At 54.1% G+C, this 11,733-nt stretch overlaps 4 protein-coding genes across 4 annotated transcripts; 1 reads left to right on the top strand and 3 right to left on the bottom strand.

Moving 5' to 3' along the window:
• Positions 1-309: 309 nt before the first annotated feature.
• CABS01_12615 (NADH:ubiquinone oxidoreductase 11.6kD subunit) lies at positions 310-813 on the bottom strand (the record flags this gene model as incomplete). The annotated part of the gene is made up of 2 exons (XM_060545968.1): positions 310-385; positions 548-813. The coding sequence occupies 2 exons, from the start codon at positions 811-813 to the stop codon at positions 310-312; spliced, it is 342 nt and encodes a 113-aa protein (XP_060396199.1).
• A 671-nt stretch (positions 814-1,484) lies between these two features.
• CABS01_12616 (DNA replication factor Dna2) lies at positions 1,485-6,538 on the bottom strand (the record flags this gene model as incomplete). The annotated part of the gene is made up of 5 exons (XM_060545969.1): positions 1,485-4,265; positions 4,314-4,808; positions 4,856-4,951; positions 5,003-6,439; positions 6,491-6,538. The coding sequence occupies 5 exons, from the start codon at positions 6,536-6,538 to the stop codon at positions 1,485-1,487; spliced, it is 4,857 nt and encodes a 1,618-aa protein (XP_060396200.1).
• Positions 6,539-7,608: 1,070 nt separating this feature from the next.
• On the top strand, positions 7,609-8,898 carry CABS01_12617 (uncharacterized protein; the record flags this gene model as incomplete). The annotated part of the gene is made up of 1 exon (XM_060545970.1): positions 7,609-8,898. The coding sequence occupies one exon, from the start codon at positions 7,609-7,611 to the stop codon at positions 8,896-8,898; it is 1,290 nt and encodes a 429-aa protein (XP_060396201.1).
• Positions 8,899-9,733: 835 nt separating this feature from the next.
• On the bottom strand, positions 9,734-11,593 carry CABS01_12618 (uncharacterized protein; the record flags this gene model as incomplete). The annotated part of the gene is made up of 1 exon (XM_060545971.1): positions 9,734-11,593. The coding sequence occupies one exon, from the start codon at positions 11,591-11,593 to the stop codon at positions 9,734-9,736; it is 1,860 nt and encodes a 619-aa protein (XP_060396202.1).
• Between the last annotated feature and the right edge of the window lie 140 nt (positions 11,594-11,733).

An 11,733-nucleotide genomic window follows, 5' to 3' on the forward strand; every position in this document is an offset into this window, starting at 1 on the left:
TCAAGGGCAGGTCATATACACTTTTCCCCAGGGAAATCGAAAGAGACACCGTCGCCGTGAGAAGTTATCGGCAGCGAGCTTGCTTTCCCCTTCTGTGGAAATATTTCTTTCTCTCCCTGTTTCTCCGCTCCATCCTTTCTCTAAAACATCATCTTCCATCCTCGCGGCTCGGTTTTCTTTGTGTCTTCCGTTCCGTTCCTTTCTAAGGTGATATGTCTCTCAAAAAAACCAAGCTCCGGGTAAAGAAAAAAGTTGATTCAGTGGTTTGTTCATGGCAAGTGGTTGCAGGAATTGGCTTTTTTTTCCATTTCACTTCTCGGGGTCCGGCAGGATGCCCTCCTTTTCTAATCTCCGCCTGGCCTCCTCGAGGGCCCAGGTATCGAGTCTGTAGTGCGGGCAGGTAATGTTAGCCACATATCAAACAATCCTGATGTCTAAATTGCCTCATCCCGGCACAACCGATATTGAGAGCACCCTGAGCCTTTCAAGTTCTATTCGATGCATTCCATGTCGACGGGTCTATGCGGCGGAAAGAATGGCCACTCACGAAGTATCAGGCTTGAAAGCAAGGACAACGCCAGTGGCGATGATGCCTCCGCAGAACAGGGTGTAGAAAGGCGTCTCCCAGCCCTCCTTCTCGTACTTCTCACCGGGCTTGACGCCCCAGAGCCAGCCGGAAGGGGGATCAAAGTCGGAACCGCCACCAGCGCGACGGGCCGTCACGGAGAAAGCCCTCGTAGTCGGGGCAGCGGCCGCAGAGGTCTTGATGGCGCGGGCGGCGCGGATGGCCGCGGTCGGTCGTATCGCCGTCATCGTCGGGTCGAGAAGAAAGGTAAATTTCTTTTTCGAGAGAGGAGCGAGTGGAAGGTAAGGACGTCTCAATTGACGTATTTTCGGTGATGGGTGAGGGGCGGATGGGGGTTGCGTTCGCGGGCGCGCGGTACTTCGGCTGTTGAGTCGTTTGGCACTCACGGGTGAGGTTGTTGGATTGGAGTTGGATTCTCGGACCCATGTCGGGATCGTTAGTCATCTAAGATCACGTGCTCATTGCCGACTCCACCCGATCCGCTGCCGCTTCGAGCAGCTGAACCCCGGCAAGTGCTTGCCTCTTTCGTCATTCAACGGGATGGTCCTGAACACTGACGGAAGCATTTGATGGCGTGAATGGGTTCCGTAGCTTTTGTTGCTCTGATGTCAAGTTGCGTCAGAACCTCTCCGTTGAGATCAAGTTCCCGAATTGTCGGTACATCTCAGCGACCATCTAATTGGTGGACAGCTCTTATGCGATTTCCTCAAGAACCATGATTTGCAGAGTCTCGTCATACGATTTAGTAATTATGTGAAATGCCACTATTGAGTTGACCTATGATTCTCTCCTTTGTGAACCCTTCGACGTCCTGAATTTCCGTCTTTGATAGTCCAACTAACGCCTAACATCTCATAATCCTGAAACAATTGCCGATACTCCAAACCGTGCGATATCCTCAATAAGCACCGTTCGTCATATCGTTAAGTATATCCCTGAGAATGACTTTATCCTTCATAAGTACCGTCTCTCCAATTCTCGCCCGCTTAGGCCCCGTTCCAAGGTTTTCTTTCCCCATGGCTAGCTTTGGGGCCTTTCTTGGACTGACGCCCTTTCTCGGACTGGTGTTCTTCTTCACCTTCATCGGAGACACACCACTGGCTGTTAACTGCGTCGCCGTGTCGTCAAAATAGTGGTTATCCAATGCGTCAGGCGGCAAGTCATATATCCAATCCTTCTCTTCCATGAGGCCGATGAACTTGCTGAGCATTTCGTCCTTTCCGCTACCCTTCAAGGTGCTCTTGCTTCCGACTACAAGTAGCTTGGTTTTGGCGCGAGTGAATGCAACGTTGATGCGTCGCCAATCCTTCAAGAGTTCACCAATGCTGCAGCTCTCATTACTCCGAACCAAGGAGAGAATTACGACATCCTTGTCTCGTCCTTGAAATCGGTCGGCGGTATGCATTTCCACGCCCACATGTCCGCGAAGGCCATGCTTAAGCAGAGATAGTTGAGAGCGGTAGTGCGTCATCACTCCGATCTCCCCATCGGGTACACCTATTGTAAGCAGGCCCTCGACGAGTTGAACTACAATACGCGCTTCAGCCGGGTTGACAATCCGATTGCCCTTTGCCTCTTCTCTCGTAAGGGGCTGAATGGTATCAGTGTTGACAAACCTGACTCGAGCCTCGCTGTCCAGCAAGTCTCGGAGCCAGCAGCAGTTTTGGTTGATGGAAGTGCATACAGACTTCGGAGTCCCTAGTCTGAGCGTCGATGCCGAATCGTAGTGAAGGCTCTTCAGCGCATTCATGTTGGGCACATCAAGTTTCTTGAACCGAAGTTCCTCAGTACCACACCGCAGTCTCCCTTTGTAGATCAAAGTGTTGCTGAGAGTCATGATATCCTCGCACATACGGTATTGGTGCTCCAAGTTGACCACCGAATCCGGATGGGTGTCGGAGAGAAGCTTGAACAAGCTCACATCAAGCCCGCCTTCTCGGGCCTCTTCATTTTGGACTAGAGGAGGAAGCTGATTGTGATCACCAACAAGTACAAACGTCTTCGCCATCCTGATTGGTCCAAGACAAATAGGCAGCGTGATTTGAGAGGCCTCATCAACAATGCAGTAGTCGAAGGTGCGTTCGTTGAAAAGAGCATGGCCAACGCCGAGACAAGTGGTGGCAACGATGGGCGTGTCGTGCCACGCCTCCTTAATCTGCTCAAAAGAGTTCATAGGTTGACCAGCTAGGATAGCAAATTGCTGGACTTCCGGGTGGACCTTAGCTGGAGCGCCAAGTCTGAGAACCGGGGTTTGGTCATTCTTTAGCTTCAGGAGAATGTTGTCGACTGCAGTGTGTGTGTAAGAAGTAAGAAGGACGCTTTTGCCCTGAGAGACCAAGGCCCGAATGATGTGTGCAATGGTGGTCGTTTTCCCCGTGCCAGGCATGCCAAGAACTAGCGCATAGTCTTGTGCACTCATCACCTTCTCGATCGCTCGATGCTGGTCGACATTCAGAGATTCCCGATCGGCTACAACGTATTGCGTGGGTGCTGCTTTGAATCTCGGGGGTACCAAATCCACCACAGCGCGGCGGATCTCTCGAGACCCGAAGACGCCTTCCGCCATGATCTGTACAAGGTTGTTTCGGACTGTGGCCATGCCATTGCTGAACTCGTCCTTATCAAGACGATAGCGGATTGGCGCTTCCTTGATCTTGCCCTGAGATTGATCCGCGGTGCAGCCCTCAGGGGCGACCTCCATGATGCTAGCAAAAACCTGGTTGTCGTTTTCGTCAAAGCCAGGCTGTTTGATGCGAGCGTTGTGTAGGCGTCGGTCGACTGCTACGCTGATTCTCTGTTTTCGAACAGAAGTAACGTAGCCCAAGGCGAGAGCAAAGTGGCCCTGTTCATCGGAAACAACTATAGGTTCTCCAACATTCAACTGTGACTCTAGGAAAGAATGGCCTGGAGTTGCAATTCGCTTCACGAACGTGTAGTTGAACCGGTTGATCTTGGAGGTGCCCAAGTCCTCAGACGTTGAGCCCTCTTCAATGATGACGTCGGAATGGCATCTTCCCACTTTCTCTCGGTCCTTGCTGACCATCGTCCAGAGTTCTCTCTTCAGCTTCTGTGTCTCTTTCTCCTCTTTCGTCAACAGATTCTCCCATTTGAGGAAGAACTTTTGGTGCTTTGGCGTAAGGTGCTTGACAACCTCGTCGAATTGCTTGTCCATGCCACTCGTCTCTCCATCGCCGTCGTCGGCGAGCTTGTGGTAAATGAAGCAAGACGTCTTCGCATAGCACTTTCCACACATGTTCTTGCTCCTCTTCATAGGAGGCAGCTGAACACTCCGCTCTCGAATGTGACAAGCTAGTTGATTTCGCTGCATGATCATATGGCGTAGCTCGTGTCGGATGGTGGGAATGCGCATTGTTTGCGACGTTTCCATGTAGTAGAGAATGCCATAAACGATGTTCAAATCGTAACGATCGGAAAGCAACAGGTTATAGAGCGCAGTCTGCGCCATGTGATTGCTGTTGGCATGTTTGCCCGTTTTGACTTCGAATGGGACTGTCAGCGTTTTGGTATCCTTGCCGTCCTCCAAGGTGATTTGAACGGTAGCATCGATGTTGCCCTTCAGTCCGTACATGGGCGACCAAACATGTTCCTCGACATCGAGCAGTTTGCTGACGCACATGTTGGCTTTCTTGCCATTGCGGTCGAGGACAACAGCATCGACCTTTTGCTAACATTAGCGACTATCAGGAGAGAGGAAGGTATGACATACATTCGGCTGAGAGGCTACAAAAGCCGTGGCCCAGCAGCTCAACTCCGTCATCTTCGACTGGAGATGTTCCCTAGCGATGCTGGTGCTGACTTTGATCTTGTACAAGTCCTCAATGTGCTTCTCCATGACTCTGTCAATGACACCACTGAGGTACCGAAGGTCCCATTGATTCGCCATCAGAGCCTCTTGAAAGATTTCATGCAACATCGTTCCGTACACCAAGGGAGCAGTAGCCTCGCTAGTCGCTTTAACGCGGTCCTGTAGTACTGCTCGGCGCATGCAGCTAAATGAATCAGCCACGACGGTGGCCGATACCAACTGATCAGGGTGTAGGATCAAGATATTGTGAGAATCATCAATGATGCATTGTCCACTGGCTGAAAACGTTCCGATAACATGCACATATGCCTTTGCGTGTGCCGGCGTCTCGAACCAATCACCTCGAAGGTGGATCGTTTTCATGGCCTTGCTACCTTCCGCTTGAATGATGAGAATCTGGCCACACGTCAGCGATTGTTGTTGGATCAACTTGATCAACCTACCTTCTCTAATCGAGAAAGCCCGCGCTCGTCAGTGTATTCGTTTTCTAGGACATTGGTCACCAGATATCGCTGGATAGCTTTGGGCTTTTGGTTTGTCTACCTTCATCTTAGCGTTTGCTACCGTGGTAGTCGTTGATTGGGACGTACAGCTTCCGCCGGCGAGGCTTGTGGCTTCTGGACCGATTGAGTCGCAGCGAGCTCTGCCGCATCGAAGTCGAAGTCTCCTCCAAAGTCGTCTCCAAAGGCATCGTCCAAGTCGTCTTGTCTAGGGACAGGTACACTTGTTGCGTCAAGATGCGTTTTTGCAGACGCCGGCAATTGAGAGGCCGTCGCTACTGCGCTTTCCAAAATATCTTCGGCAGCCTCGAAAATATCATCGTCCAAGTCACCGAACTCGTCCTCCAAGCCAGTGCTGCTCTGCTTGGTGGGTTGCACAGAAACAGGTGCGGGAGTAGGAGTGCTTGGCCTCGCCTCTTGTTTGGAGTTTGATAGACTGATGCTTGCTTCGAGCTCGAGGAAGGTGTCGTCATCAAACTCGTCAAAGTCGTCGAAGTCAACGTCTCCGTATTCAGACTCCGCCGAAGCCGCTTCCGTTTGCCGTTCCAGACCTAGATCCTGGGCGACACCGACATCAGAAGCATTTTCCGGAGGCTGTAGGTTCGGGGCTCGGGTTGTTTTCCTCGACGGTGAGAGCGATGTCGGCCTCGATGCGTTGGTCTTTCTCTTCTTAAGAGACGGGGACTCCATGTCCTGGTCGATGAATGGATCGACATCCTCCGGTGGGCTATCTTCTTGCATGCTTCCCGTAACAGTGTCCAGCAGAGCTGTTACGAGTGAGTTCTTTGAACTATCGGTCGTCTCCCGCGTCAATGTGCTAGTAAACGAGGGCGCATCCGAGCGTTCAACTCTTCTCCTCTTTGGCCAGTTGAGGCCGCAACTGATTGCTCTTCGTAGGCTGCTGTCACCTGCCTGTACAGGTGCCGTCTTGACATTCCGTGGTGATGAAGAGAACATGAGATTGGCGAGCGTGGGGTTCGTAAGACCGAGTGGCGTAACATTTCCATTGCTGCTAAGGGAGAATCGATCCCAGAGTTCCAAGGTCGGGTCTGCATGTGGCGATTTCAATGCCTCACTGAGCTTCTTCACATTGACAGCAGGCGTGGTAGGCTTTTCGTTTTGTGCGGGGGATGATATGGGCGACGAGCTCCTGGCCCGTTTACGGCCTTTCCTATGCATCATTGGCGAAAGGGCAGCAGCGTAGTTTAAGTCGTTCTTGTCCCTCTCATTGTTCCATAAGATTCGTTCGGTAGGAGATGTTTGTGTTTTCTCTTCCTTGGGAGCGTTCGACGCCATCAGGTCGTGCCAGCTCAGCTTCGTCGATGGGGTGATAGCGATATCGTCTCGGGATTGGCAAACCCAATCTTCCGTCGCGGTGCCATTTTCCTGCACGGCAGTCTCTGCCTTGACTCCAGTCTGGAATTGGAATTGATTGAGCTTATTTTTCGTTTTGTCGGAGACGGGTGCCAAAGGTCGAGATGTTTGGGCATTCACTGGATTGCTCTTCGAACGTTGCCACGAGCGGTTCTGTAACAAAGTCAGCAAATATCGTATAGAGGGGTATGCTTTCCTATTGACCTTCGATGGGAGACCAACGTGTTCCGAGTATGACTTCTTGAGAGGCATATCGGCGGGTTCGGCTTCTCGAGTGCCAAAAACAAGAGATCGTGAACGTCGTCGCTAGTTCCAATCATGTCAGTGCAAGGGTGTGAAGAGGCAGTTGGGGCCCCTCAGGAAGTGCTAGAGTGGTTGTCCCTCGACGCGCTTGGGACGCGTTCTAGCTCCACGTTTGTTTAATACGCGTCGATGCACGTTCCCGGTAATATGTGGGGCATCTGGGGACCTGGCGGTGGACGCGCAGGGCCATCGCCCCTGCAACGAACAAGTCCATCTCCGCCCACATCGACTTTGCACCTTGGGCAAGCGCAATTGAACTCACTGCGGAATGTCTTGCATTCGCATGCTGTGTGGAGCGGAAGGCAATGTCCCTGTCCGTGTATTTATACCTGAATTTTACAGTTGTAATTGCTTCGTCTCCAGTAGTATCCTGGCTAACGTTGAGGTCAGTACTTACTCAATGTTCCCATTCATCCCCGTGGTACATTCGTGTTGGACTGACTGGACTGTCAAATACTTAGACTACCAACTACACATGGTACATTCCTTTACACAACCACAGTGAATCAAGTGCAGAGGCGGCCTGGCCATCTTCTCTCCTTTTTATCCTGAAGGTCTATCATCTCTTGCTAGATACTGCAAGCATCGACTGTGTTGATGTCCCTCTTCGTTTCGGTTGATACAGAGTATCATACGAGAAGGGGAATGCCCAATGACCAGATTTGGCGATACACCGGTGACACGGAATGGCGATCCAGCGCGTGCTCCGACGTCCCGAAGTCGACATGGAGAAACTCTCTGCCGATAGCCCGGGAAGCTCGGGGTGTTGTCTCCACTCTGCCGATGCAGGTGTGGATCCACTAGAGCTCCAACTGCCCACCTGAGAGCTCTGGCCGACTACGTCAGGACTCTCAAGAACACCAACAGGTGAGCCGCCTCTAGAAGGTTGACCATACCATACCTCCACGAACCTCAGCAATCGATCTGACGCCAACTCGGTAGCTCGACTCTCTCCGGCCTTTCATAGCTTCGCCTCGTATCTGTCGGGTCAATTGAGACCTGGCTGTGAAGCCAATGAGATGGCGTTCCCCAACTCCAGCGACGACAATGGCTACGACCTAGACATCGTCGGGTCCCCGGAATACCAGATTCCACCGCCGCAGCTCACACTCCTGCAGCGCCTACTCTTCCGCAATCCCGATAACTACTCTAACAATGTGAAAGCGATGCTCGACACCGCTGCAGCAGGCATGGGCCGCCAACCCACCCAGGATGAGGTCAACGTCCTCAGCCAACTAGCCTACAAAGAAGCCGCAACCGCGGCATGGACTGTCCCCGTCACCGTTGCGTTGGCCGGCTTCTTGACATGGCAAACCCGCGGCACCTACCGCTTCCCTTTTTGGCAACCCAAGTTTATCAAATTCACTCCCGATGCCTTTCCAAGTGCCTCTAGGCCGCTTCTCCAGGGTCGTCTGGCGAATCGCGCATGGCACAATACAAGATTCACGGCCTACTTCCTCCTCACCAGTCTCGGCATCGCTCCTTTTGTCGCCTCATATGCCACTTCAGTGGCCATGGCATCCGCCGCTCGAGATGAGCGCCTCAACCAGTTCCGCAAGGACATGAAGCCGGAGAGGCTGGTCCAGATGACGGCCGACAAAATGCCAGTCACCGCCTTGAAGCGCCAGCGCCACCGGACTGCGGAAGCCATCAGCCAACTCGAAAAGTCGCTAGCCGCGTTGCCCCAGTCGGATGAAAAGATCAGGGAAACAACTCCGCTCATACAGAAACGGATTGATGAGTATCGCAAGATACTGGCCCACATTGATGCAATCCTCGAGAGGAGGGGCGAAGGCAGCGCTGGGGACGACGGGTCAGCGCAGAACAGGGACTACGAGACACTCTCTGCTTCGAGCTCTACGGGAGGGTACAGTTTACCCTCGGAATCCAATTACTCTTCTCCGACAAGCTACTCGAGAGATCCGCCATCTTCCGAGGGCCGATCAGGATGGGGCTCGGGCCAGCAGAGCTCTCCCCAGCGAAGCAGCAGCAGATCCTCAGACGACTTGGACTATGATGATGCATCACCTCTTTCGCCCGCCGCGAGAGCCCAGTCATCATCACCCTCTAGCACCGGCTCAGCGTGGGATCGCCTGCGGCAAGCCTCGAGACAGCCTCCGCGAGCTTCTGGGAATGCCAACCAGAGCCAACAGGAAGAGGCTAAGGGTGCCGATTACTATGCGTACGATGCCGCTGAAAAGGAGAGGAATGCGGAGAAGGATAAGGCCCAGGCCGAGTTTGACGCAATGCTCGAGCGGGAAAGAAGAGGTAACGCGGGGCAGGGCAGTGAGCGGAATAGCCGATGGTGACGTGTATATCTGTTACATGTAATGACACGTTATCCACGGTCGAGATTGTAGAGTGATTGTTGTAAGGTCATGCTTGTGTATACCTGTGTGAATATAAGCGTACTCCAACCTGTATCATTTCCTCAGCTTCCCTCAGGCCGCAAGTTTGCCAGAGGGAGGAGAGGCATACAATTGATCCATAAACGTCGAATTGTCACCAAGGTCCATGGCGTGGCGGGGAATGTCCTCGTTTGAATTGCCCCGCTCCCATGGGTCACGAGTTCGACTCTCGTGAAAAATCGCCAGCACCGATACAGCTGAGGAATAGTACATAAGGAGTGAGCCTGGTGATTTTCGTAGGCCCCCCGTGAGGGGGGCTGAGCTTTTGCATTCTTATCCTTCTTTCTATATGAATTACGTACTTTTTTCCTTCCTCCACTGATTCTTTCATTGATTGCAATAATATAATCCCCCTTCCGCGCGATGGTCGAGGTGGGAGGAGGGAAGCGGGTATGGGGGATGGGGGATGTGGTAGGGCGGCGATGCGGCGTGGTAACTGGAGATACGTATTAAATAAGAGAACAATTGTTTTAGACGACAACGAAGTTTCTGCGGCGAATACCATGAAGCGATTGATGCTTGGTGATCATTGCATATCTATGTAGATTTAACTGTATTCTAAACTCTGTCCGAGTCCTATGTACGGCCCGGTCATATTAAGACTATACGGGTATTTTTTCCTTCGACTATGGCTAATCCTTTCCCCCCTAACTTTTCCCTTCTCCGTGTCTTTTCACTGATCCCTTGTTCTCGACTATCAAAACTCTCGAAATCTGTCTTTCTATTTTTCCAACCCTCAAAACGTAAAATGCGTCGGCCGCCAAAAGCTCGGGTCCCATCGATGCCACGCCGCCGTCTTGGGCGGCGTCTTACTCCACCACTCCCGGAACTGCGGCGCGCCAACCTCGTCCCCGAACCGCTGCGCAAGCCTCGGCATAAAGGTACTCATCGACATCCCCGGCGTCAGCAACCCACCGTCCGTCTCAGCAAAGCTGAAATGCGACGCCCGCGCCCTCCAGCCCCTCTTCTCCGCCGCCGCCGCCACGGAGGCCGCGACCTCGTCTTGCTCCGCCTCCCCCGGGACGGTAGTAGCAAACTCGGCCACGGCGCCCGCGAGCCCGACGTAAAACGAGTCCGACGCGTCCGACGCCTTCGCCAGAGAGAAAACCCGGCTCGTCGACGACCGGGCTGCGTCCCGGAAGGGCATCACGTGGAAGCGGTAGTTGGGACGGTAGTAATCCCTCCTGGAGTACTCGTGCCAGACGCATGCCCTCCCGCGCGGGTGATCGCACCCGACGCCGCGCATGCTCAGGGAGCGGCTGCTAGTGCCCCTGAGAGGATCCGGGAACGGCGTGCCGGACCAGCACGGCAGGGCGGCGGAGTGGTGGTAGGATTTAGACCACCGGAAGTCGAATACTTTGAGGGCCTCGAGCTCGTTGCTGCCCGCAACGAAGTGGTCCGAGCCGTAGGTCAGGAGGGACGAGTGCGTCTCGAAGGGCTGGTACATGTCGCGGTAGAGGACGTCGTAGGGAGACGGGGTGCGGATGTCGAGGAGGCGGATGGTGCCGTCGTCCCAGGCGCTGAGGAGGAGGTTCGTGTGGCCTGCGCCTGCCGGGCCCGGGTTGATTGGTTGGATGGCGCGGACGGTCTGTTTCTTTTCCGTGTCGATGCCGCGGGAGGCGAGGAGGGAGTGGTTCTTGGAAGCGAGGTTGGGGGTGAAGCCTGAAGGGGTGACGGTGAGGTAGCGGATCGGGTCCGTGTCGTTGGAGAGGGCGCAGACGATGGTGTCGCTGTTGAGGGCCTTTGCGGAGTGAATGAACTGCTTCCTGTCGCCCTGGCCTGGAACGTTAAAGGTCTGCGAGTCGAGCGGGAGGGCGGCGGCGGCGGCGGCGGCGGTCTCATCTGCGTCCAAGGAGAAGAGACTGACGGTGGCGCGGTTGCCCGCGATCACTGAAGTCTGGTTCGGTAAGGTGTCAATGGACCCGATAGACGTCCACGTGGTAGCCTCGAGACCTCCAGTGGGCGTGGGAATCTTAAAGGTCGAGAGAGCCTTGCCGGCGCTACCGGGGGCCGCCGACACGAGCTGCAAATCCCCATTTGCCCTGCCGACGAGGAGACCCAGCTTCCCATTGGGCTCGGTCAGGTGGATGGCGGTGACATCACCCACGCCCGCTTCGTAGCCGTTCGTCTTGCCCTCCATACGGAACCAGGCGTCGGACTCGCCGCGACTGTTGTGAGGCCTGAAGCGGCCCACGACGTCCTCTCCAGCGCCCCACGTGGCAAGCTCCCAGCTCTTGTCAAAGACGAGGCGAGCATCGATGACGGGGTAGAAGGGACGGCCGGCGTTAGTGAAGCCCGTGAAGTAGTTCCCGTCCTGGCGGCGGTCGTCCGTGTAGGCGGTCGTCTGGAAGGCCTTCATGTCCCATGCGCGGGCCTGACGGGTGAGGGTGTTTGCCAGCTCATCCCATTTGGGCGGAGTCTTGCCTAGTGGCAGGGAGTGTAGGGGAAAGCAGGTCCTGACGAAGGTGCGCCAGCCGTCCTCGGTGAGGAGGGAGTGCAGGTGTTTACACGACGATGCCAGGCGGGCTACATCGCGTGCGGTTCTGAGATGGGAGACGATCTCCAAGACGATGTCGTCTGGGAGTTGGTCAAACATTTCTTCTTTGGTTTTCAAGAGTCTCTTCTGAGGACTCTATTTATTTGGTTTGATGTCTGGTATCTGAGTAACATGGAGTGTAAGAGGAATGCCAATTGAGATATGATGAGAGGGGGATAGGCTCGGAGAGAAGGGGGCTT

This window comes from Colletotrichum abscissum (assembly GCF_030869225.1).
Source record: "Colletotrichum abscissum strain IMI 504890 chromosome Unknown Scaffold_39.1, whole genome shotgun sequence".
In the NCBI taxonomy this organism is placed as follows: Eukaryota; Fungi; Ascomycota; class Sordariomycetes; order Glomerellales; family Glomerellaceae; genus Colletotrichum; species Colletotrichum abscissum.